The following is a 25819-nucleotide window of genomic DNA, read 5'->3' as shown; positions in this document are numbered from 1 at the left end:
GATTTATTTAAATCTTTAAAAGAATTTTTACTTTATTGTGCTAAGAACATTTTATTTTATTTATTTTTTAAAATTTTATTTATTTTTGGCTGCATTGGGTCTTTGTTGCTGCGCACGGGCTTTCTCTAGTTGCGGCAGGCGGGGGCTACTCTTCGTTGCAGTGTCCTCATTGCGGTGGCTTCTCTTGTTGCAGAGCATGGGCTCTAGGCACGCGGGCTTCAGTAGTTGCAGCACGTGGGCTCAGTAGTTGTGGCGCATGGGCCCTAGAGCTCACGGGCTTCAGTAGTTGCAGCACGCGGGCTCAGGAGTTGTGGCACACGGCCTCAGGAGTTGTGGCTTGTGGGCTCTAGTTGTGGTGCATGGGCTTAGTTGCTCTGCGGCATGTGGGATCTTCCTAGACCAGGGCTCGAACCCGTGTCCCCTGCATTGGCAGGTGGACTCTTAACCACTGCACCACCTGGGAAGTCCCAGTAAGAACATTTTTACATGAGATCTTCCCTCTCAACAGATTTTTAAGTGTACAATAGAGTATTGTTATGTATAGGCACAATGTTGTACTCTAGATCTCTAAAACTTATTTATCTTGTATAACTGAAACTTTATACCTGTTAATTAACAACTCCGAATTTCTCCCTTCTCCCAGTCCCTGGCAACCATTATTCAAATCTCTCCTCTGAGTTTGACTATATTCGAATCTTGAATAAATTTACTATATCAATATAACTGTGAATTTTCTATGTTTGAGGATTTTATTCATTTTAGAACTGTGGAGCATGGACCAAATACACCTTTCAGTTTATTAATTTCATAAATTAGAACTCTTAAAGTACTTGTGTATTTTAATCCTAGATCTTTGATTATAAACTTAATGACCTGTGAGTCTTCTGGAAACTTTCTAATTAAATTGTTGCTGAATTTTAAAAAGCACATTTCGTTCTAGTATTATTATTTAAAGAGTTTTTAATATCTTCATGTAATTTTCTTCTAGTTCAGGCCCATGAGGTTCATCAGAAAATTTTGGCAACTGATGTTCATTCTGACAATACATCTGACTCGAGAAAAATGTCAAGTAAAAAACTAAAAGATCATCACAGTGAAGCTGATGAGGAATTTTACTTATCTATTGGCTTACCTTCTGATCTTCTGGATGCAAAAGCATCTTTATTGCAAAAGACTATTCCATCGGTTGCCCAAAAGAGAGAGACCTATACTTCTGAAAATTCAGTAAATATGCTGCCTTCAAGTACAGAGATTTCTCATAAAACCAAAAAAAGGTGAATTTTTGTTTATTTAAAAGATATTAATCTTACTATAGCTATTTTATCTTTTATGTTAAAAAGTGGGTAATTTAGTCTTTTAGGTATTTTATAGTAAGTATTGAGGAATATTAACATGTTTTGAGAAAAACATAACATACATTCAGTATATATTCAGTTTATATTTAATATGGAAGGCCTTAAAGTGTTCTTCAGAGAAGTTTGGGGGTAAACTTTTCTATGGTCTATGGAAAAGCATGTTTTTTTCTTTTTTCTTTTCTTTAAGATTTATATTTTAAAATACTGTAGACATACAGAAGATAACACAATAGGCACTCACATATTCAGATTTGACATATGTGAATATTTTGTTATATTCAGATCTTTCTCTTTTTAAACAAATTTTTTTTATTGAAGTATAGTTGAATTACAATGTTGTGTTAATTACTGCTGTACAGCATAGTGTCTCAGTTATACATATATACATTCTTTTTCATATTCTTTTCCTTTATGGTTTATCACAGGATGTGTTTTTTTTCCTTATAATAAGTTTTCTATAACTTCCTAAGAGAAACAATTTGTATTTTCTCTATGTTATTTCTAATTATAAGGGTAGGTATATATCAGGTCATCTGAGGGTAGCAAAGAGTAAGTTTTGTTGAGGATGAGTTGTGGTAAACCCACATCCATTTCTTGGGGCTTTCCCTTTGGCCTTTAAGAAGCAAAACAGATTGTTCAAGGTCCTTTGCTATTGGGAACCTCTGCCATGAGTGTAATATCTTTCTAGGGTCTTGTGTGATTCTTGGAGCTGAGGGGTTAAGTACCTTCTAAGATTTTGCTATTCACGGTGTGATCTGCAGCTCAGGATCGAGAGCAGTGGCATTATCTGGAAGCCTGTTAGAAATATAGAATCTCAAACCCTATGCTAGACCTACTGAATCAGAATCTACATTTTAATAAGATTCTCCAGATGATTCAAATTCATATTAAATGTTTGAGAACTAGTGTTCTAAGCTACACATTTCCTTGTTATATGATTTAGCCATTCTTTTTCTCTCATTTTTTTCTATCAACAAATATAAAATTTAATTTTTCTGAGCAATTTGCCTTGTGTATTTTGTGTAAGAGAAACACATCAGCATTTATAAATTTTAAATAAAGGCCCCCTGGAAAATTTTGTAAGCAGTTGTATTGTCACTGTAAGGGAGTTCAGGAATACTCATAACTCAACAAATGCTGGGAACATTCATCATGTCTTCCTTTTAACCTTTTAGGTTAAACTTTGAAGATAAAGATGATTTGAAGAAAGTAGAAGTAACGAATAAAGTATCAGAAATAGAGGATAAAGTATCAGAAGGACCACAAGAGAGGAAACAGTTAGGAAGATCTCAAAAAAGAATACAAGATGCAGAATGTGAAGATCAACCACAAGCTAGAAAGAGTTTTTCAACATTGTTTTTAGAAACTGTAAAAAGAAAAAGTGAATCCAGGTGAGTTATTAAGAAATGGTCCACATTTTTCTTTCACATTCTTTGAACAGTGTCTAAGGATTCTTAATGATATTTAACTAGAAGTTAATCTTAATTGACACAATTTTTAATTGAAATTATGTCTAACCCATAAGGAGAGAGTAGTTTCTTACCAGTAAATTAATCCCAAAGCCATCATTTAAGGGATATTGAATTAGATGTGAAAGAAAAGTTTATTCAGCTTTCATTGCTTCTGTTCATCAGTACTTTCTAGTATGTGTGAGATCAAAGAATAAAGACCGTATTTAGAAATAAAATTATGTCAAGGTGCCTGTATTTCAATATTAAGTGTTTTAAGTATTTTTTCTATTTCTTTTGATTGTGTTAGTAAAAAGATAGTCCTAAAATAAGTTTTAATCTGTTCTTGCCTACTTAAAAACCTTCAGTGGTTCTACAATATCCATACAGTGATTCTGAACTGGCTGCACATTAGAGTTAACTAGAATTAATAGCAGATAGGGTTGAGAACCACTGGTCTATAGAATAAACTTGAGATTTGTCAGCTGGTATTTAAGGCCTTCACTGTCACTAGTGAACTGTTTCTACCAACTTGTCGTGCATATTTGCAGTTGTCCTGGCTTTGGCACACCTTTTCCCCTTGTCATATGCCAATTTATATTTTCTTCTAAGGTCCATGGTAGGCTTCTGATTTTTTCCAAGTCCCACTCCAGTGTTTTTTAAAATAGTTTCTTGCCTTGTATTATAGTTTAGCTATTTTATATATCTTTCTTAGTAGGTTAAGACATAAGCCCTTCTTTCCAGGAGTTTAGTTTCTTTTGTATTTTCTGTGAGATCTATCAGAATGCTAGTGAATATATTAGGAAGGTTTTATAAAAAACATATTGAGTGAATGAAATTCCTCTTTGGTTCAGTCTGTGTTCCATAGTTGACTCCTCCCTCCCCCCACCCCTCCAGTCTTCCTCCTTCGCCTCTCGCCTTTCTGTGTGTGTGTGTGTATATATATACAGTATATATGTACATATATATATGTGGCATCTTTTATCCCTTGTATGGCTGTTGTCCCCATAATCTGATAGAAATATGTTACACTTAGGGGCTAATTATATCTATGTCCAAAAAAGTAATTAAGTATTTTTTAATGTGCTGGTTTTTTTTTTTGATAAACTAGTGAGTAAAGTGTATGTTTAATTGATGTAGCCAGATGTAACTACTCACTATTACTTGTGCTTTCCTGCTCCTTTTCTTTGCTTATGCTCTTCCTTATGATTGTCTTTCTTGTATTTCCTCATGACCAAATCATATCCATTCTTCAAGATCCAACTCAAATGCCACAGAGTCTTGATTTTTTCCACCTAGCCAGAAGTCATCTTTCTCTAGTCTCAATTTTAATAGTGTTGTCTTAGTCCATTTGGGCTGCTAAACAGACCATCACAGTCTGGGTGGCTTACAAACAACAGAAACTTACATTTCACAGTGCTGGAGGCTGGGAAGTCCAAGATCAAGGCTCAGGTAGATTCACTGTCTGGTGAGGCTTGCTTCCTGGTTCATGTATGTCTATCTTATTGCTATAACCTCAAATGGTAGAAGGTAGTGAGGGGGCTTTCTGGGGTCTCTTTTATAAAGATACTAATTCATCCATGAGCCATTCCACCCTAATGACCTAATCACTTCCTAAAGTCCCCACCCTCAAATACCATCACATTGGGGATTAGGTTTCAATTTATGAATCTTTGAAGGATATAAACATTTGATCTATAGTAAGTGTCAAAGTTGTTTCCTAAGGATATCTTTGGTTTGAATAACCTTGAAGTTATGGAAGTCTCTTGAATAGAGGAGTAGATTTAGAGAGTTCTTGTTGGCTGGTTTGGGAAGGCTTTATTTTTAAATACTTAGCATTACTTCTTTAATATATAGAATTAATAGATACTACAGATAACATACAATAAAGCAAATTAAACATATTTATATCAGATTAGCTTTTTCTTTAAGTGCTGAAAAATAATATTTCTGTTTAAACATGGTCTTCTATTTATATATTATGTGGTCTATTTATATTGACTTTGCTTTTTTATTAGATTTTCTAGAGTTGTCTAATTATATATACTTGTAAGACTCTACCTATTAGAAGACAGTATATTTCTTAGCATATATGTGTATATATTTTTTACATTATAAGATTTATCAGGGGTTTGAGATTAGAGAAGTAGAGAAGGCATTTTCATCTTATAATCTTTTTGTATATCTTAAAAATGAGAAAAAAACTAGACATGATATTCCAGTTCTTCCATTCTTCCTTTTCTTCTACTGTGTATAAAAATAGTTAAGCATCCTTACTCAAGTGAAAAAGGCAGAAACAGGAGTGTATATGCTGGCTTTGGAATTGGATGTTTACCCTAGGTGTTTATTTTTGCATATTCACTCCAATATGTGGTTTGCTCAAGGCTGTTGTCATAAAAAGGAGGGAAATGCAAAATGACTCCATCAGATTACCATCTTTTGAATAATTCCATCCTTCTTTAGAAAACTTTTCCAACTAATTGGAAGAGATGCTGTGTAATCCCAGTGTGCTTACCTTTCTAGATACACTTCATTTATTTCTATACTCTGATTACAGTATTAAAACACATATGAAAATGTGTGAATTATCCAACTTGGAGTGAATTTTTACATAATATAATTTAGTCTGTAATTTTGTAGCGTTTTCTTAGACTATTAGACTAGAAGGTATCTCAGAAATAATCTTGTTTTGGATGTTAAGAGATTCAGGCCCCAAGAGACATCTATATAAACAAAATTTAATATAACATTATATATAATAATGGCATGCATTTTTGTACTGTAAGTCAATGTATCTGGGCTGTATTTATACATCTCTGGGTTTTATCTGTTTAATGTATGTAATGAATGGGGGAACATCAAATTAGTTGATGCAGTAGAGATTCCTTCCAGCTCTAAATTTCTATGATCCCATTAGTGTAATAAATGAGTATGCTCAGATATTATAGAAATGTAAAAGGAGGGAAGGGTTTTAAAAAAAATATTTATTTACTTATTTATATTTGGCTGAGTTGGGTCTTAGTTGCGGCACACAGGATCGTTCGTTGTGGCGCGCGGTCTCTTCATTGTGGTGCATGGGCTTCTCTCTAGTTGTGGCGTGCAGGCTCAGTAGTTGCAGCACATGGGCTCAGTAGTTGTGGCGCGCAGGCTTAATTGCCCCATGGCATGTGAGATCTTAGTTTCCCAACCAGGGACCGAACCCACATCCCCTGCGTTGAAAGGCGGATTCTTAACCACTGGACCACCGGGGAAGTCCCAGGAAGGATTTTAATGGGGAAGGAAAAATTGAGGAGACATGTGAACTGCTGTTTAAAGCAAAGGTAAAAGCTTTACTTTTGAGCTGTTATTTATTGTAACATTCTGTTTTAGTTCTGTTGTTAGGCATATAGCAACTGCTCCACCTCATTTATCTCCTGCAAATAATATGAAGTTATTAGAAGATGAAGAAGATGAATTTATAATCGATGAATCAGATAAAAGTTTCGCCAATCAACCATGGATTACTATACCAAGAAAGACTGGGCCTCTGAAACAAGGCACAGTATCTCCTAATGAGAGCACTGTACTCCTTCAAAGGAAGAAGTCCAGAGAAAAACATGACAGTGTATCATCTACAAGTTTGAAAAGTGACAAACATCCTGGCAAAGCTCACCCAGTAGAGAAATCTCAGTCCTCTGAACAAAAAATACTGGGTGGGAGTTGTGCTTTGACAGATGAAATGGAAAATAATTGTAAATCTTCAAAATATGAAATGTATTCTGAGAATGCAAAAAAGTCATCTGGAAACAAAAGGACTATAAAACAAAAACGGGGAACAAAATTTAAGGCCAGTGTAGTTGAAGAACAAGTTGACATGGAACAATCTAAAGGTAAAAATATAAATATATCACATATTGCCCAAGACAGGTTACAAAGAAATTCAGACCGAAATATGGATGAGGGTGAAGAGATAAGTGTTCACACTTCCAAGAAACAGTTGCTACCTCTGGGTAAGTATTTATATTTAATTTATATGTATAAATACTTATAATGTGAGTATTTATATGTAATGTAAAGTGGTAGAATATTATTCTACCACTTTGTGTTTTTGTGATACTCCTATTTAGCTTTGGGAAGTAGGCAAAGTAAACTTAAATCTATACAGAGCCTCAAAAGCCTACAAACTCTTTTCTAGAATCTCTTTATTTTACATATAATTCAACTCCAGGTCAACTCCAGGTCACTTGACTTTTGTGTAGCTTCTAAAATGGCAGCATATATAAAGGGAAAAGTAAAAGGTAAAGGCTTAGTAAACCAGGTAGTTACCAGAACACAAATAAGACAGCATCATATATTCTTGAGGCTCATTAAAATATAAATTGGGAAAAAATTAAGCTAGTGGGGCTAGTTCTTGTAGATAAAAATTAATACTCTTCTATTCCATTATTTACTCATTATTTATTTATTATACAAACTGGGACATTTGAGAATGGGAGAGGAGGTCAGGACAGTAAGCATAAACTGGGATTGTCCCGTCAAACCTGAAATATGGCCATTCTCCTTATGTCATCACTGTATAGTGATTGAGATTTGTAATGGTGACACTATCATGAAGAAAAGATCAATTTGTGCTTTTTGTATCACTTTTTTTTATTGAAGTATAGTTGTGTTTCAGGTGTACAGCAAAGTGAATCAGTTATACATGCACACACACACACATATATATTCTTTTTCATGTTCTTTTCCCTTATAGGTTATTACAAAATATTACAAAATATTGAGTATAGTTCCCTGTGCTATATAATAGGTACTTGTTGGTTATCTATTTCATATATAGTAGTGTGTATATGTTAATTCCAAACTCCTAATTTATCCGCCCTTCCCCACACCTTTCCCCTTTGGTAACCATAAGTTTGTTTTGTATGTCTGTGAGTCTATTTCTGTTTTGAAAATAAGTTCATTTGTATCTTTTTTTTTTTTTTTTGTAGATCCACATATAAGGGATGTTATATGATATTTGTCTTTGTCTGGCTTACTTTGCTTAGTATGATAATCTCTAGGTCCATCCATGTTGCTGCAAATGGCATTATTTCATTCTTTTTTTATGGCTGAGTAATTCCATAGTGTATGTGTGTATGTATGTGTGTGTGTGTGTGTGTGTGTATATATACACACACACACACACATATTTATACATCACACCTTCTTTATCCATTCATCTGTGGATGGACATTTAGGTTGCTTCCATGTCTTGGCTATAGTAAATAGTGCTGCAGTGAACATTGGGGTGCATGTATCTTTTCCAATTACAGTTTTCTCTGGATATATGCCCAAGAGTGGGATTGCAGATCATATGGTAACACTATCTTTAGTTGTTTTTTTTTTTAACATCTTTATTGGAGTATAATTGCTGTCTTTAGTTTTTTAAGGAACTTCCATACTGTACTCCACAGTGGCTGCACCAATTTACATTCCCACCAACAAGGTAGGAGGGTTCCTTTTCCTCCACACCCTCTCCAGCATTTGCTATTTGTAGACTTTTTGATGATGGCCATTCACACTGGTGTGAGGTGATACCTCATTGTAGTTTTGATTTGCATTTCTCTGATAATTAACAGTGTTGAACATCTTTTCATGTGCCTCTTGGCCATCTGTATGTCTTCCTTGGAGAAACGTCTGTTTAGATCTTCTGCCCATTTTTTGATTGAAGTTGTTTGTTTTTTTGATACTGAGCTTCATGAAGTGTTTGTATATTTTGGAGATTAATCTCTTGTTGGTTGCTTCGTTTCCAACCAAATATTTCCAATGGGGAAATATTTTCTCCCATTCTGTGGGTTGTCTTTTTGTTTTGTTTATGGTTTCCTTTACTGTGCAAAAACTTTTAAGTTTAATTAGGTCCTATTTGTTTATTTTTGTTTTTATTTTCATTACTCTAGGAGGTGGATCCAAAAAGATATTGCTGTGATTTATGTCAAAGAGTGCCTGCCTATGTTTTCCTCTAGGAGTTTCATAGTATCCAGTCTTACATTTAGGTCTGTAATCTATTTTGAGTTTATTTTTGTGTATAGTGTTAAAAGAATGAAATTAGAACATTCTCTATCTGTGGCTGACAAGTTTTCCCAGCACCACTTATTGAAGAGATTGTCTTTTCTCTATTGTATATTCTTGCCTCCTTTGTAAAATTAATTGACCATAGGTGCGTGGGTTTATTTCTGGGATTTTTGTCTTGTTCCATTGATCTGTATATCTGTTTTTGTTCCAGTACCATACTGTTTTGATTACTGTAGCTTTGTAGTATAGTCTGAAGTCAAGGAGCCTGATTCCTCCAGCTCTGTTTTTCTTTCTCAAGATTGCTTTGGCTATTCGGGGTCTTCTGTGTTTCCATACAAATTGTAAAATTTTTTGTTCTGGTTCTGTGAAAAATGCCATTGGTAATTTGATAGGGATTGCATTGACTCTGTAGATTGCCTTGGGTAGGATAGTCATTTTGACAATACTGATTCTTCCAATCCAAGAACATGGTATATCTTTCCATCTGTTTGTGTCATCTTCGATTTCTTTCGTCAGCATCTTATAGTTTTTGGAGTACAGGTCTTCTGCCTCCTTAGGTGGTTTATTGCTAGGTATTTTATTCTTTTTGATGCAATGGTAAATGGGATTGTTTCCTTAATTTCTTTTTCTGATCTTTTGTTGTTAATGTATAGAAATGCAACAGGTTTGTGTTTTAATTTTGTATCCTGCAACTTTACTGAATTCATTGATGAGCTCTAGTAGTTTTCTGGTAGCATCTTTAGGATTTTCTATATATAGCATCATGTCATCTGCAGACAGTGACAGTTTTCTTTCTTTCTTTCCAATTTGGATTCCTTTTATTTCTTTTTGTTTCCTGATTGCTGTGGCTATGACTTCCAAAACTATGTTGAATAAAAGTGGTGAGAATTGGCATCCTTGTCTCGTTCCTGATTTTAGAGGAAGTGCTTTCAGCTTTTCACTGTTGAGTATGATGTTGGCTGTGGGTTTGTCATATATGGCCTTTGTTATGTTGAGGAATGTTCCCTCTATGCCCACTTTCTGGAGAGTTTTTATCATAAATGGTGTTGAAGTATATCACTTTTTAAGTAATAGAGAGAAAAGGTATTTCTTACAGAAAGAATTTTCTCCAGAATAGTTAATGGAATAGAAAACACTTACCAAATGTAATTGCACTTTATATGTGCATAATATAATTTAATCCTTCTCGACAATCCTATATGGTAGGAGATAACACTCAAAAGTAGTTAAATATTGGTCCAGGATCTGTCCCAACATAGAGCCCATATTTTCTCAGCTGTGTCAAGAAGTTTTGAAATAAGTGAAAACGTTTTTGATGTTCAAATGGAAAAACTGTTATTTAATGGGGAAATTTTCTTGACCAAAAATGTTTTTGCGCCTGAAGGTTCTAAGTATACTATACTCTATTGTGGATATAAAGGGAAGAGAGAGTATATTAAAGTACAATATTTAAGCTAGTTTTTAATAAAAAAAGTTTCACTTTAATATAGTTACCACTCAGTTATTTTAGCTTTCTTTTTGTATAGTCTATAACATAGACTTTATATCACCTGAAATAATAGTTGTCAGACTTCAATTTTGCCTGTATGTGCCTTTGCATGTTTGAAAAATTCTGCTTAGAATAGAAGGAAAAGTGACCTATTTTGTGGCCCTCTTATAAATGTCAGATGTGTACCACATCTTTTTTATTGGAATTATTCTTTATTTTTTTGCTTATTTCAGTTTCTTGTTAGCAGTTGTTCATTTTAAGGAAATACAACATGGAGAATCTGACTAAACTGAAGGTGATACTTAACATTACAAGAAAGCATTTTTCTTACTAGTTCTTTAAGTAGAATATGAATTCACAAAATTTGAAGGTACAAAATTTTGATTTATCTGTAATTTCTTAGGAAAAAACATTACATCAAGAAAGTGTACTTGCAAGATACTCTCTGAAATTATAAATGTTAAAGACTTATTGAGTACCTGCTATATATTGTACACTAATTTTCATGTATATTAAAATTTTCTTATCTAGGTTCATTAGTGAGTATAGCATTCTGTATTAATTTTCTTTTGCTCTCATAACAACTTACTACATACTTAGTGGCTTAAAACAACACACATTTATTATCTTACCGTTCTGTGAGTCAGGAGTCTGAAATGGATTTTACTGGGGCAAAATCCAGGTGTTGACAAGGTTTTTTGTTCCTTTTTGGTGGTTCTAGGAGAGGATCTGTTTCCTTGCTTTTTCTGCCTTCTTGAAATCGCCTGTGTTCCTTAAATCATGGTTCTCCTTTTACATCCTCAAAACCCGCAATGCCAGCCTTTTTATTGTTTCAAATTTCTCTTGCCTCTCTTCCATCATCCCATCTCTCTCCCTCTTACCACAGCTTTTAGGGACACATGTCATTAGATTGGGCCAACCTGGATAATCCAGGATAATCTCACTATTTTAAGGTTTATAACGTTAATCATATCTCTAAAGTCTCTTGCCATGTAAGATAATATTTTCACAGATTTTGTTATTAGGGTGGGTGCATCTTTAGGAGGCTATTATTCTGCCAGCCACATCAGTTTTCAAAGACTAAAAATATTGAGATAATTTAATTCCAAAGATATTTTACTCAGAAGATAATTTTCCTTTAGTTCACAAGCACTTGACATACTCTTGTAATGCCTAAACTGATGACCTGGATTGAGCAAATTAACTTTTCTACTTTTGTTGTCTCACAGGCTTCTCAAGCTGAACATGCTGGGAACTAAATTCCTTCAAACTTCTTCCTCCTCTCGTTTTCAGTATCTTCATAAATGGAGCCATAATAAATCTATTAGCTCAAGAAAGAAATCTGATTCATCTTTAGTTCCTGTTTTCTTTACCTAGCAAACCATATAAAGTCAGTAAGTCTTTTGACTTCTTCCTAAGTAGCTTTCAAATCTGTTATTTCTCTCCATTGCTCCTGCTACTCCCCTTAGCGAAGCTAGAGTAATTTATTTCTTAGAGTATTGTAGCAGTTTATGCATATATACCCTCTCACTTTTCTATTCCTCTCCAGATTCATCTCCTGGCTTGCTTTATAATGAAATTTTTCCAGTTCCATGAACAGACCACTTTCACAACTGTGGGCCTTTAAATATGCTCTTCCTTTTTTTTTTTTTAATTAATTAATTTATTTATTTTTGGCTGCACTGGGTCTTCGTTGCTGTGCACGCGCTTTCTCTAGTTGTGGCGAGCGGGGGCTACTCTTTGTTGTGGTGCATGGGCTTCTCACTGCTGTGGCTTCTTGTTGCGGAGCACGGGCTCTAGGTGCGTAGGCTTCAGTAGTTGTGGCTCGCGGGGTCTAGAGTGCAGGCTCAGTAGTTGTGGCGCACGGGCTTAGTTGCTCTGTGGCATGTGGGATCTTCCCGGACCAGGGCTCGAACCCGTTTCCCCTGCATTGGCAGGCGGATTCTTAACCACTGCACCACCAGAGAAGCCCTCTTCCTTTTACTTAGACAATTTTTCCTAAATATACTCTGGGTTCCTTACCAAGCTTTGTACTCAGTTTAAATATCACTTTCCTTGATAATTATCCCTCAACCCAGTATGTTCCTATATTTGCTCTAATAGCAGTCTTCATTTTCAGACATATAATTACTTGCTGAATTTGTCTTGTACTCTAGAGTCTGGACAGAAAGCTCCATGAGAACAGGGACTATATCTATCCTATTCCTAAAATAGCCCCCATATCTTAGCCTTAGCATTTCTGTGGGTCACTGGAATATATTATCAACAGTGACAGAAGTATTACTCTATTTTGAATGAATACTTTTGCAGTGTTTATTTAAAAATGCCCACCTTCAGAATACTATTCCTGTACATGTAAATATGCAAAATTTTCTACAGTAGTCACCTCTTTTCTAGTTGTTTCCCTGCTTATGACATATGTCTCCTCAGTTCTAAGTCACCTCTCTTCACATTACCAGCTGTTTCATATATCAGCTTTATTTTCTGTATATGTTCCTTTTTATTAGTTTTCTAAATTTGTTGTCATTCAGTTTTTAACCTTTCCTGATCTGGAACTGGATTCTGAAATGATGTTCTTAATTGGTTTGTTTTTTACTTTGTATGATTTTTTTTTTTCCTGTATCACTGTCTGAATAAATCTTTGATGATAGCATTTTCCCCCTCACATTCTTTTGCTTTAAATCATTATTCACATTAGTGTTTGTTTGAGTCAATTCATGAACATGGACCATAATCTCTGACATCATAAGCACCTCTCATTTGTTAGAGCAGTTCCTGAGGATATTTTTGAGAAGCGTAAGGGAAGAACAAGAAGGGAAGAAATAGAAGAAAAGAAGTTGGAGAAGAGAGATGAGATTGGAGAGGGGCTGGAAAATGATGCTCATCAGTGAGGATTCTTGCTGTTGTACAAATAATTCCTTAAACTACTAATCACTGTCAACCATGTTGAAAGTTCTCATTCTTGCTTTAGTGTTTTGTAAATTGACTCTTTATTATTTTCTATATCTACTCCCTAAAAGATCTTATTTACTGACAAGGTTTACTTTGTGGTAACTCTTCTAATGTCTTCCATTGTCATCACTTCAAAAGTATTGGTTGATACTATTAAACATAATATTGGTAAAATAGATTATTTTCTTTTTTTAATTAAAATTTTTGTGCCTGGTTGAGTATAATTAAGGTGAATATACCTTATAAGAATGAATCAGTTCTCTTTTATCAGCATTTTATCCCAAATTTAAAGTATTGCCAAATCCTGTAACTTATTCTTAAAGTAGAATCAGAGAGTGATACTGCTGTAAGGGTTCATGACAGAATTTGGCTCATTTTATCCTTTATCCCTCTACTCCCCAATCAGATTTAACTGGGAGAATGACTAAAGCACCTAGAACAGTGCTTTTCATATTTGCATGTGCATTTGAATTCACTGAGGGTCTTGTTAAAATACTGATTAATAAACTGATTTAGTAGGTCTGGGGTGGGACCCAAGATTCTGTATTTCTAAACAGTCTATTCCAGGTGATGCTGGTATAGCTGGTTTGTGAACCACATTTTGAGTATCAAAATTTAGATAATATCTAAAATAGCTCATGCTGGGTAGCAGTTTTGCCAGTATCACTGCCTAGTGAAATATAGGCTTCAACCTGAATTCATTATTTTGATGCCTATTTATTGAGAGCCTGTGTACCAAACATAATGTTATATGTTATAGGTAATAAAGATGACTAAGGTGTAGTTTTCATTCTAGCCTAATTAAGCACTAGCTAACTTCTGATACTATAATATCTGCATGTTCTTTGTTTGATTTCCTTCTGTGTCTTTTTATTGATTACTTTTTCTCAGTTCATCTATAAATTTTGATGACTGTCTCTATATTTCCCAAGTTTAATAGTTTTCCTTCTGTTCTTCCTTTACATTCATACCTTGAGAACATTTTTTCTTTGCATTAGATATCAACTCTGTCTGAATTAGTTCCCCAAATTTACCTTCTTAGTGATAGCTCTAGTCTTGTATGTCCAGATTTCAACCCCTATTATGCTGTCCTTTCTTCTTTTTATTCTGTATAATTTAATACTTAATTATGTGGTTATATATATTGCCTGCTCTGTTGGCCTTATATACTATTTTCTGTTTGTTTTTTTCTTCCAGTTTTATTGAGATATCATTGACATACAACACTATGTAAGTTTAAAGTATACAGCATAATGATTTCACTTACATACATCATGAAATGATTACCACAACAAGTTTAGTGAACATCTATCATCTCATAGAGATACAGAATTAAGGAAGTAGAAGAAAATTATTTTCCTTGTGATGAGAACTCTTTGGATTTACTCTGTTAACAACTGTCATACATAATGTACAGCAGTATTAATTATATTTATCATGTTGTACATTACATTCCTAGTAATTATTTCTGTTATAATTGGAAGTTTGTACCTTTTGACTACCTTCATAAAATTCTCCTTCCACCCCCGCAACCTCTGATAACCACAGATCTGATCTATTTTTCTATGAGATTATTTGTTTTTGAAGTATAATTGACTACAACACTGTGTTCTTGTCACACAACGTAGTGATTCAGTATTTCTGTACATTTCAAGCTGATTGCCATGACACATCTAGTTAAGATCTGTCACCATACAAAGATGTTACATAGTTATTGATTATATTCCAACACCATATGTTTCATACCCATGACTCATTTATTTGCAGCTGGAACTTTATACCTCTTAATTTCCCTCCTCTATTTCTTTTCTTCCATATCCCCTCCCCATGTTTATGTTTTTATACTTGTTTTCTAGTCTCATAGCACTGTGGTCAGAAATGTTGCTTAATATGATTGCAGTCTTCTTACGTTTACTGAGACTTGTGGCCTACCGTGTGATCCATCCTGCAGAATGTTCCATGGGCACGCAAAATTTGGATGGAATGTTCTGTATATATCTTTTAATTCCATCTGATTTAATATGTCGTTTAAGGCCAGTGTTTTCTTGTTGATTTTCTGTCTGGATGATCTGTCCATTGATGTAAGTGGGGCTTACAGTTCCCTACTATTATCTTTACTGTCAGTTTCTCCCTTTATATCTGTTAGTATTTGCTTTATGTATTTAAGTGCTCCAATGTTGGATGCATATATATTTACAATTGTTATATCTTCTCCTTGGATTGATCCCTTAATCATTATATAATGTCCTTCTTTGTTTCTTGTTAAAGTTTTTGTTTTAAAGTCTGTTTTGTCTGAAATAAGTATTGCTACCCCAGCTTCCTTTTGATTTTCCTGGAATACCATTCCCTCACTTTCAGTCTGTGTGTGTCTTTAGATCTGAAGTGAGTCTCTTGTAGGTAGCATCTATATGGGTCTTATTTTTCAGTCACTCTTATTTCTTTTGATTGGAGCATTTAGTCTATTTACATTTAAAGTAATTATTAATAGGTATTTATTTATTGCCATTTTGTTAATAGTTTTGTAGTTATTTTTTGTTCCTTCTTTTGCTCTCTTCCCTTGTGATTTGATGTCTACCTTTAGTGTTATGTTTGGATTCTTTTTTCCTTTTTGTGTATATGTCTGTTATGGCTTTTTGGCTTGTGGTTAGCATGGAGTTTATATATAGCAATCTATATGTATTACATGATTATTTTAAGTTGCTGATCTCTTAAGTTTGAACGCATTTTAACAACCCTGCATTTTACCCCCTATTTACCATGCTTAAAATTTTTTGACATCGTATATACATCATGTTTTATTTATCCCTTAACAACTCGTTGTGGATATAGACGACTTACTACTTTTGTCCTTTAACCTTTCTACTAAGTTTATACGTGGTTGATCTACTACCTTTGCTGTATATTTGCCTTTACCAATGAGATTTTTCCTTTCATGATTTTTATATTCCTAGTTGTGGCTAAAGTCCCTTTAACACTTTTTATAAACCTGGTTTCATGGTGCCGAACTCTTTTAGATTTTGCTTGTCTATAAAACTTTTGATCTGTCTTTCAAATCTGAATGATAGCCTTGCCGGATAGTCTTGTTTGTAGGTTTTTTCCCTTTTGTCACTTTAAATATATTGTGCTACTCCCTTCTGGCCTGCAGAATTTCTGCTGAAAAGTCAGCCAGTAGCCTTATGGAAGTGCCCTTGTATGTAACTAGTTGCTTTTCCCTTGCTGCTCTTAATATTCTCTTTTTAATCTTTTTTTTTTTTTTGCCATTTTAACTTATTTTTTAAAAAAATTTATTGACGTATAGTTGATTTACAATGTTGTGTTACTTTCTGCTGTACAGCACAGTGACTCAGTTATACATATATACATCCTTTTCATATTCTTTTCTATTATGGTTTATCACAGGATATTGAATATAGTTCCCTGTGCTATACAGTAGGTCCTTGTTTATCCATCCTATATATAATAGGTTGCATCTGCTAATCCCAAGCTCCCAGTCCTTCCCTCCCCACTCTCCCTCCCCCCTGGCAACCACAAGTCTGTTCTCTATGTCTGTGAATCTATTTCAGTTTCATAGATATGTTCATTTGTGTTGTATTTTAGATTCACATAGAAGTGATATCATGTGGTATTTGTCTTTCTCTTTCTGACTTCACTTAGTATGATAATCTCTAGGTCCATCCATGTTGCTACAGATGGCATTATTTCATTCTTTTTTATGACTAATATTCTATTCCATATATATATAACATCTTTATCCATTCATCTTTCAGTGAACAGTTAGGTTGTTTCCATGCCTTGGCTATTGTAAATAGTGCTGCTGTGAACATAGGGGTTCATGTATCTTTTCTAATTAAACTATAATTGTTTGGGTATATGCCCAGGAGTGGGATTGCTGGGTCATATGCCATTTTAATTTCATTGTGTGTTACTGTGGTCCTCTTTGGGTTGATCTTGTTTGGGACTCTCTGTGCTTCCTGAACCTGACCGTTTGTTTCTTTTACCTCATTAGGGAACTTTTCAGTTATTATGTCTTCAAATATGTTCTCCGCCCCTTTTCTCTCTCTTTTTCTGGGACCTTTATAATGTGAATGGTAGTACGCTTGATGTTTTTGTCCCACATATCTCTTAAACTGTCCTCATTTCTTTTTCTTTTTTCTCTTCAGCTTGAATGATTTCCACTACTCTGTCTTACAGTTCACTGATCCATACCTCTGTAGCATCTATCTGCTGTTGATTCCTTCCAGTGTATTTTTAGTTTTAGTTATTGTATTTCTTCAGCTCTGTTTGGTTCTTCTTTATAATTTCTAAGTCTTTGTTAGAAACTTCTAATTTCTCACTGTGTTCATCCATTCTCCCTAGTTCTTTGAGCATCTTTATTAAGATCATTATCTTGAACTTTTTATTGGGTAAATGGGTTAACTCCATTTCATTTAGTTCTTCTAGGGATTTATCTTGTTCCTTTGTTTGGAACATATTCCTCTGTCACCTCATTTTGCCTAATTCTCTTTTTATTTCTATGTGTTTAGTAGGTTGGTTACAGTTCCAATCTTGGGGAAGTGACCTTCCTTATGAGATGTCCAGTGGGTGCCCAGCAGTGACCTGCCCTCTGGTCATCAAAGCTATATGCTCTCGGGGTGCCCTGTGTGGGCTGAGTTGGCCCTTCAGTTGTGGCAGGTTGATTACTGTGGGTGCACTGGTAGGCAGGCTTGCCCCCATCTGGTTGGTTTTCTGGCCCTGCATAATGTGGAGGCTGCTGGCTGCTGGTGGGCGGAGCCAGGTCCTGGGGTGGCTGGATGTGGTGCTGGCGGTCTTGGAGCTAGTGTTGGCCTGCTGGTGTGCAGGGCTGTGGCCTGGGGAGGTGGTTCCTGGGGTTGATGTTGTCTGCTGGTGGGCAGGACCTGTTCCTGACATGGGTGGCTATGAGGCCCAGGGTGTCCTGGAGCTGGTGTAAATTCACTGGTGAGCAGATCTGGGTCCTGGGATTTTTGGCTGTAGGGCCCTGGGATTCCTGGAGCTGGTGTCAGCCTGATGGTGGGTAGGGCTGAGTCCTGGTGGTTGGCTGTGGGGTCCCAGGGGTCCAGCGGATAGTGCTGGCTCACTGGTGAGTAGGGCTGGGTCCCCACTAGGCTAGCTTCTTGGCCTCGGGTGTCCCAGGACCGGTGCCAACCAGCTGGTGGGAGGATCTGGGTTCTGGCACTAATAAGCTAGAGAGAGGATTCCAAAATTGTGCTTGCCGACAACAGTGTCCTTGTGATAGAACAAGCTCCCCAAAATGACTGCAACCAGTGTCTGTGTCACCAGGGTGAGCTCCAGTTGCCTCCTGCCTCTCTGGGAGGGTCTCCAAGATCAGCGGGTGGTTCTGACACAGGCTTCTTTCAAATTACTGCTTCTGCCCTGGGCCTTGGAGTATTTGAGATTTTGCCGTTTTAATTACAGTGCCTTTGCCTGTTAAGAGTGGAGTATGTATTTCCTGTAGCCCTCAGGTTCTTGTGAAAGTAAGCCTCACTGGCCTTCAAAGCCAAACTTTGGGGGGCTTGTCTTCCTGGTACAGGAACCCTAGTCAGGGGAGCCCAGTGTGGGGCTCAGACCTGTGGCTGCCTGGAAAAAACCATGCAATTGTAATTATCCTCCTGTTTGTAGGTTGCCCACCCTGGGTCTTGACTCTCCCTTATCTCTGCCTGTCTTATTGTGGTTCCTTCTTTATATCTTTTGTTGTGGAAGGTCTTTTCTGCTAGCCTTCACATTGTTCTCATCAATAGTTGCTCTGTAAATAGTTGTAATTTTAGTGTGCCTGTGGGAGGAGGTGAGCTCAGGGTCTTCCTACTCCACCATCTTGGCCGCTGCCCCTGATCTTATATACTTTTATGCAGTTCATTTACTCTATGAGTTTCCTACTTGATATGATTTTAACTCCTTCTTTGGGTCTCATAGAAATCTTTGTGTCAGAAACTTAAAAATGCTGGTTTCTTGATTTACTCATTGGTCGAGAAAATTTTTCATTACATCTACTAACATCTAATGTTTAAATCTCCTGAAAAAAAGAAAATTTCCATTTTTAAACTCATTTTGGTGGTTGTACATCTTTTAGATGCAATATTTGTATTAAAATAGCTTCTATTTCTCTGATTTCCCCTTCTTCCTGGTTGTCAGTCTCAAAAACAAAACTAGAATTTATCTGTCCCTTTTCTTAGATCTTTTCTTATCTACCTGCTTTTGTAGTAAAGTGAAGTTACTACTGACGCCAAACCTTTTCATTAGCTTTTTGTTGCTTGCCATATTCATTGTTTTAAAAATTCTTTTTCCTCTTTAAATTCTGTTTAAAGAAACAATCTTTTTTCCTTCATATAGGAAAGATCTCTTTATTGAAAACTTCCTTAAAATATTCTCTTCCATAAATTAGATTGACAAAAATCATGAATTATTTTAAAAAAGAAAAGCAGTAGTTAACCTTTTTTTACATGGGACTTTAGTAGTGGAAGGAGTCATATATTTCATTTTTCCTTTTCAGAGTATACTTTTTTTTTTTTTGATTCAGGAGTATATGTTAGTTATCAGACAATGTGAAAAGTTTGCATTTAACTGACAGAAAGTTGTAGATTTTATTGAGAACATGTGACTTTTAAAAAATAGAGATGAAAAGAAGCCCACAGAATAAATTCAAGAAGTTCCTATAATTGAGAGGGTTTTTTTAATAATCTGCTCTGGTTTTCTGAATATTCTTTGGTGTAGTAGGTTTTGAATTGTTTTTATTCTTTATTTTAGGAAGCAAGAAAGGTAGCACCAATGTTCCTCATGCAGAGAATCAGAAGAAAGATAAGAAATGCAAAAAGAAGCGTTTTTCAGATGGGTCCAAGAAGAACAAAATTGTACCTGAAGAATTGACTTCAACTGTCACAAGAAGTCGAAGAATTTCCAGACATCCATCTAATTGGTGGGTGGTAAAATCAGAGCAGAGTAAGTATTTTTATTTAAATTATGTTCATTCTATAAGAGCCTCTATGTTTGATTTATACTCCCATTCTCTTGAGAAAAATCTCATGAGGAAAAAATTTAAATTGGATCATCAATAGAAATATTAAATCAATTAATTATAAAGATATTTATGAGGCTTTACCATATACAGTATTCTAGATATAGGGATACAGCTGTGGAAGAATAAAACCAAAAATGAAAAATTGCTGCTCTTATAGGACTTACATTCTACTGGAGGAAGATCAACAATATAGATATATAATTCATTCAGTGATGGGTAATTGAGAAAAACAAGGCACATAAAGATTAGAGTTGGGAAGTAAATGGCAGAACTGGGAGTAGATAGGAGAATGGAGCAGAATATTGTTTTTGTAAAAGGTAGCAGTAAGAGTTGATTAGGATCTTTCAGAGCACATATATGAATAAAGTGAAGGAGGGAGCCATGTAAATAATTTGGTGTGGAGCATTCCAGACCAAGGGAACAGTATTAGTATAATAAAAATACTGATGGACCATGCTGGAAAAGCTTGAGGAATGTCAAAAAGTCAGTATGGCTGAAGAAGAGAGTAAGCCAGGGCAGATGAAGTCAGAGAAGCAGGCTGTGATAATGAGTTTAGACAAAGTGTATTGGGAAGCTACTGGACAATTTTAAGCAATAAAGTGACCTGATTGACTTATCTTTTAAAAGGATTATTTTTACTGCAATGTAGGGAGGGAACTAGGACTGGGCAAAAGTGGAAGCATGGAGAGTGGTTAGGAGGTGGTTGGAGGGAAGAGAATGGAAATGGTTGGATTCAGGATATTTTTGAAGGTAACTCACAGAAAGTACTGATGAATTGGAGTGAGAGCTGGCATCAAGGATGATTCAGATTTTTCTGCCTGGACAAGCAGAAGAATGGATCTACTGTTTGCTGAGGTGAGGAAAGGTTTACTGAGATGAGAGAGGCAGATTTGGGAAGGATATCAAGATTTTAGGTTGTAATATGTTAATTAGATATCGAAGTAGATATACTGAGGAGATAGCTTGATAAAATGAGTCTAAAGTTGGGGGGAAAGATCTGGGAGGACATATAATTAGGGAGTTATCAATATAGAGGTGATTGTTAAAACTTCAGGACTACTTGAAATCATCTAGTAATAGACTATACTTGGAGAAGAAAGAAAGCTAATAATTGAGTCCTGGGAGACTCCAATGTTAGGAGTAGGGAAGAGAAAGGAAGATCCATCAAAAGGACTGAAAAGGAGCAGTTAGTGAGATTAAAGGAAAATGAGGAGAACTTAGGGTTATGGAAGTGAAGTAATGAAAGCATTTTAAGTATTGGGTGATGAACTATTTTAAATACTGCTCATGGCCTGAATTAGATGAGAGCTAAGACTTGACAGTATGGTTTGGGCAACATGGAGGTTGTTGGTCATCTTGATAAAAATTGTTTCTGTAGAATGATGAGACCAAAAGCCTGATTTGGAGGTGGGGTTCAAGGGAGTGTAGGAAGTGAGGTAGGAAAGACAGTAAGATAAAGGGACATAGCAGATGTGGGGTCAAGGGAAGGTGTCTCTCTCTCTTTTAATATGCAAGATACTACATCAGCTTATCTGCTCATTAAAACGACCTTGTAGAAAGGTAGAGGATAAATATAGGATCACAGTCCTTGTGTAGGCAAGGAGTAGGGTGTGGTCCAGTCCATAGTAAAAGGGTTAGCTCTAGACAGGAGCAAGGACAGTATATCACATAAAAGAGGAAAGGCAGGTTATATGGCGACACTTAGAAATAGGTTGGTAGAGTTGATTGTGCGAAGGTAAATGTTGGGCAGTGGAGACACTGAATAATATCCTCCGAACTGAGAAGGAACTTTGAGACTGAAAAACCAGGCAACTCCATAAAGTGCAATTATAAAGTTTATTTTGGGTGTAAAGGCAGGATCAGGTGGTTGATGATCCAGAGGCATTCGCAGCTGCGCTCCGCACAGCCAAAATGAGTACAGGGGGATTTAAAGGGGCCAAAGCTAAAAATAGATTCTGACTACTAGTGAGAAGCACATCTGCACAGATAGGAACCAGGGCTTTTCCTCCCCTCCGCGGGTCTCATGACCATTAACCATCTGAGTCAGTAAAGGCATTCTTCCAGTTTTCATATCAGATTAAGGCAAGGATAAAAGTTGATAGGGAACGTTATCTGGCTTGGGCACATTCCTTTTGAGGAGGCTAAAGCTCAGTCACACTGAGGGGAAGGGGGTGGGACTAAGAAGGAGCTGACAAAATGGAGTCAGTGTAGTTCAGCCACACAGTGAAGTTGTACTCTTCTGAACATTTTTGTTTTCTCAGTGGAATAGTAAGCAGGGTCATCAGGTAAAAGTGAAGTGGGAAAGGTGATGATGGAAGTCTGAAGTTACCTTGTAGTGATAGGATACAAAGCAAAATCAGCGGAGAAAAAGTTACACGGACAAAGTCTGAAGGAAATCGTGTGCAAGCTTCCAAGAGTCTTCTCCCAGTGCATTCATACAGGACGCACTTAGTTCCTCTAGCGATGAGTTTTGACAAGTGTGTAAAATGTTTATCAGGGAAGCTCATTAGAGATTTAGTTCCCAAGATTTTTATTGGCGATGGTCACCTAGGTACCCTCTGCCTGGCATGTCCTAAAATTCCAGGCTCCCTGAAGGAAAAGCAAGTATTCGTCATAAACCATATTTTTTGCACAAGCAGTTTAGGCACACTAAATCACATTTACCAGTTATGAAATGATGGGAACCCTCCTGAAATTCAAGTGCCTACACGCTACCCAAGGGCTAAGGGCTAACTTTGCAAGCAGGCCTTTCAAAGGATAGCATTCTTAGGCCTGCTATGCCAGCTCTTTTCTGTATAATATGAAACATTTATTGTTTTGGTAGAATTTTTTAAAGGAGATGATCATGGAAAGATTGGTGTATGGTAAGGTAACGTTTACATATGCAGGTACTGTCGACTGGGGCATTTAGATCAGTAAGTGAGAGACTAGTACATATGTGGCACTGTATCTGTGAGGTCTTGTTGCTACGAATTATTGAATTATAATCTAGTAAGAAATGTTTATTCTGGTGCAGCTCTTCTTGGATTTTTGAGTTAGATCTGAGTTCAAATTATGATTCCTCCTCTTTGAGATTACTTTTTTCAGTTTCTCACTCTGTAAAATGTGATTACCAATACTTCCACCTCATTAAGTTGTTATAAGTATTAAATGGCATATACTTAGTATTAAAATGTTAACTACTACTGTTACTTCTATGGAGAACTCATCTTTTTGCCCCATGTTGCTGGAAACTACTGTGGTCAGTGAACGTGTAAATATATGGATTAATAAAAATCTTACAGAGCTTGGATAAGCATGCTGGAACTCCAAAATTTACCAAAAAAGACCTGAAATGTATCAGTCCTGATACGTGTTGGGTTGCTGATCAAGTAGGGAGTCACAAAAGTGGAGGAATGCTTACAGATCACCAAACTCCTTCATCTGATGGAAGAAGAAACTAAGTCTGAAGCATAGAAAAGCAACATAAGTTCCCCCTAAAGTTATAGACCTTTGTGCTAGAATTGGAAAATAATGGAACCCAGATTTCTTGACTCTTGATCTACTACCTGTAGTGTCCATGTGACCCTCCTGCTTTTTCATATATGTCGAGAAACATTTATTGAGTTTCCACTGTGAGGCAGGAATGGTGTTAGGCTGGGCCAGGTCTAGATGAGGCAAACGAGCAACCTAGAATGGGAAATTTAAGGAGACACTTCGTCTTAGGGTTGTGTGAGTGACTTGGAGTAAACACCTTTTTAAATTTTCTACCCTAGTTAGAATTTTTATTTTTTCCTTATGAGAACTTTTAAGATATACTCTCTGATAATCATTTTGCAATATATACATATATTAATTATTGTATTCTGTACATTAAACTTGTACAGTGTTATATGTCAATTTTTTCCCAGTAAAACTGGGAAAAAATTTTTTTCTACCCTAGGCTACTCTTGCTTCACCATAATCCTGCCCTTGCTGTTAGGCATGAGGAATATAAAGATAGGTAAAACATCAATCTTGGTCTTAAGGATTGCCAGTTTGCTGGAAGAGAGTGATAAGTAAACAATCAGATGTATGATAAACATTGTCAAAGGACTGAGAGAAAGCTACCTAATTTAACCTTGGGAATTAGAGAAGGCTTCCTGAAGATTGGATTAGGAGTCAGCTAAGTGATTGGGTGTGGTGAGGAAAAAGGATGGAATGTTTCAAGCAGAAATAGCATGTGTAGATATCTGGAGCTGAGAGCTTGATCTTTTAAGTTGTTTCATTAGAATTATCTGGAGGAGTTGTTAAAACACAAATTATAGGACCCTACTCTGAAAGTTTTGAGTTAGTAGGTCTGAGGTAATGCCTGAGAACTTGCATTTCAAACAAATTCCCAAGTGATGGTGATCTGCTGGTCTAGGGACTATTTAAGATCAGTGCTTTGGAGAAATGCAGATAGTTCAGTACTGCTGCCTTTTTTTTGATTTGTCTGTTTGGAGGAGAGTGTTGAGAGTTACAATTAATGAAATAAGCACTCTAGATGTAGAAATAAATTAGAATTGAAAATATTTAGACTTGATCCTTAAACTATAGGTAATCACGAAAAGATTTTAACCAGGATTGTAATGATTCAGTTTGTGTTTTCCAAGGATGATTCTTGAAGCAGTGTGAAGGATGGATTGAAGAATGGCAAGGCTAGAGAAAGGAGATCAGTTAAGAGGCTGTTTTAATGATCCAGATAAGAAATGATAAAAGTCCCTCCTAATGACAGGCAGCAGAGCTTAAAAGAAGAGGATTTGAGAGACATTAAAAAAAAGTAAAATGACAGGATTTAGGATTGCTTGTGGATAGGGACAGGAGTCTTGGATGACTCAGATTTCTGATTTAGGCATCTGGGTAGTTAGTTATACTTTTCATTAAGATAGGAAATAAAACCAGAGTGGCAGATCTGGGGGAGAGTGGTAGGTGAATATTATAGATACCAGCATGTAGATAGTAATTAAAGTTATGGGTTGATAGGTCCCTCAGAGAAGGTACATAGAGTGAGAAGATGAAGCTGGGACCCTGGGGAAATACCAGGATCTTAAGGATGACTAGAAGAGTAGTGGGCAGAGCCAGAGAGGATGGTTTTGGAAACTCGTGATAAATTTAAAAGGTTTGGTACATGTATCTATAAACTGAAGAGCTGCATAGTTTATGAATTTAACTTGAAAACAAATATAGCCTGTGAGGGACTTCCCTGGCAGTCCAGTGGTTGAGACTGCCTTCCAGCGTAGGGGGTGCGGGTTCGATCCCTGGTCGGGGAGCTAAGATCCCACATGCCTCGGGGCCAAAAAAACCAAAACATAAAACAGAAACAATATTGTAACAAATTCAATAAAGACTTTAAAAATGGTCCACATCAAAAAAAATCTTAAAAAAAAGAAAACAAATATAGCCTATGAGATTGGGGTGTGTATGTGTTTACATGTAAAATATAAATCATGTTGGTATTTTAGTGAGCCAAATAATCAAACATTATACTAACTTTAGGTTATCATTTAATACTTTA

The 25819-nt window shown here is 36.0% G+C and overlaps 1 protein-coding gene across 4 annotated transcripts in view; it reads left to right on the top strand.

Moving 5' to 3' along the window:
* The window catches only part of CENPC (centromere protein C), an 88939-nt gene that overhangs the window by 29455 nt on the left and 33665 nt on the right, over window positions 1-25819 (top strand). For 3 of the 4 annotated variants that reach the window (XM_061191421.1, XM_061191420.1, XM_061191423.1), the window contains exons 6-9: window positions 989-1274; window positions 2531-2746; window positions 6173-6792; window positions 20034-20225. In XM_061191421.1, coding sequence (XP_061047404.1) covers window positions 989-1274; window positions 2531-2746; window positions 6173-6792; window positions 20034-20225 — 1314 coding nt within the window. The remainder of the gene's footprint in view (window positions 1-988; window positions 1275-2530; window positions 2747-6172; window positions 6793-20033; window positions 20226-25819) is intronic. The other variant, XM_061191422.1, reaches the window with a different exon arrangement.

The sequence above is a fragment of the Eubalaena glacialis genome, chromosome 5 (genome assembly GCF_028564815.1).
Source record: "Eubalaena glacialis isolate mEubGla1 chromosome 5, mEubGla1.1.hap2.+ XY, whole genome shotgun sequence".
In the NCBI taxonomy this organism is placed as follows: domain Eukaryota; kingdom Metazoa; phylum Chordata; class Mammalia; order Artiodactyla; family Balaenidae; genus Eubalaena; species Eubalaena glacialis.
Note: the sequence above shows the minus strand (reverse complement) of the source record. Positions and strands in the feature narration are given on the sequence as shown.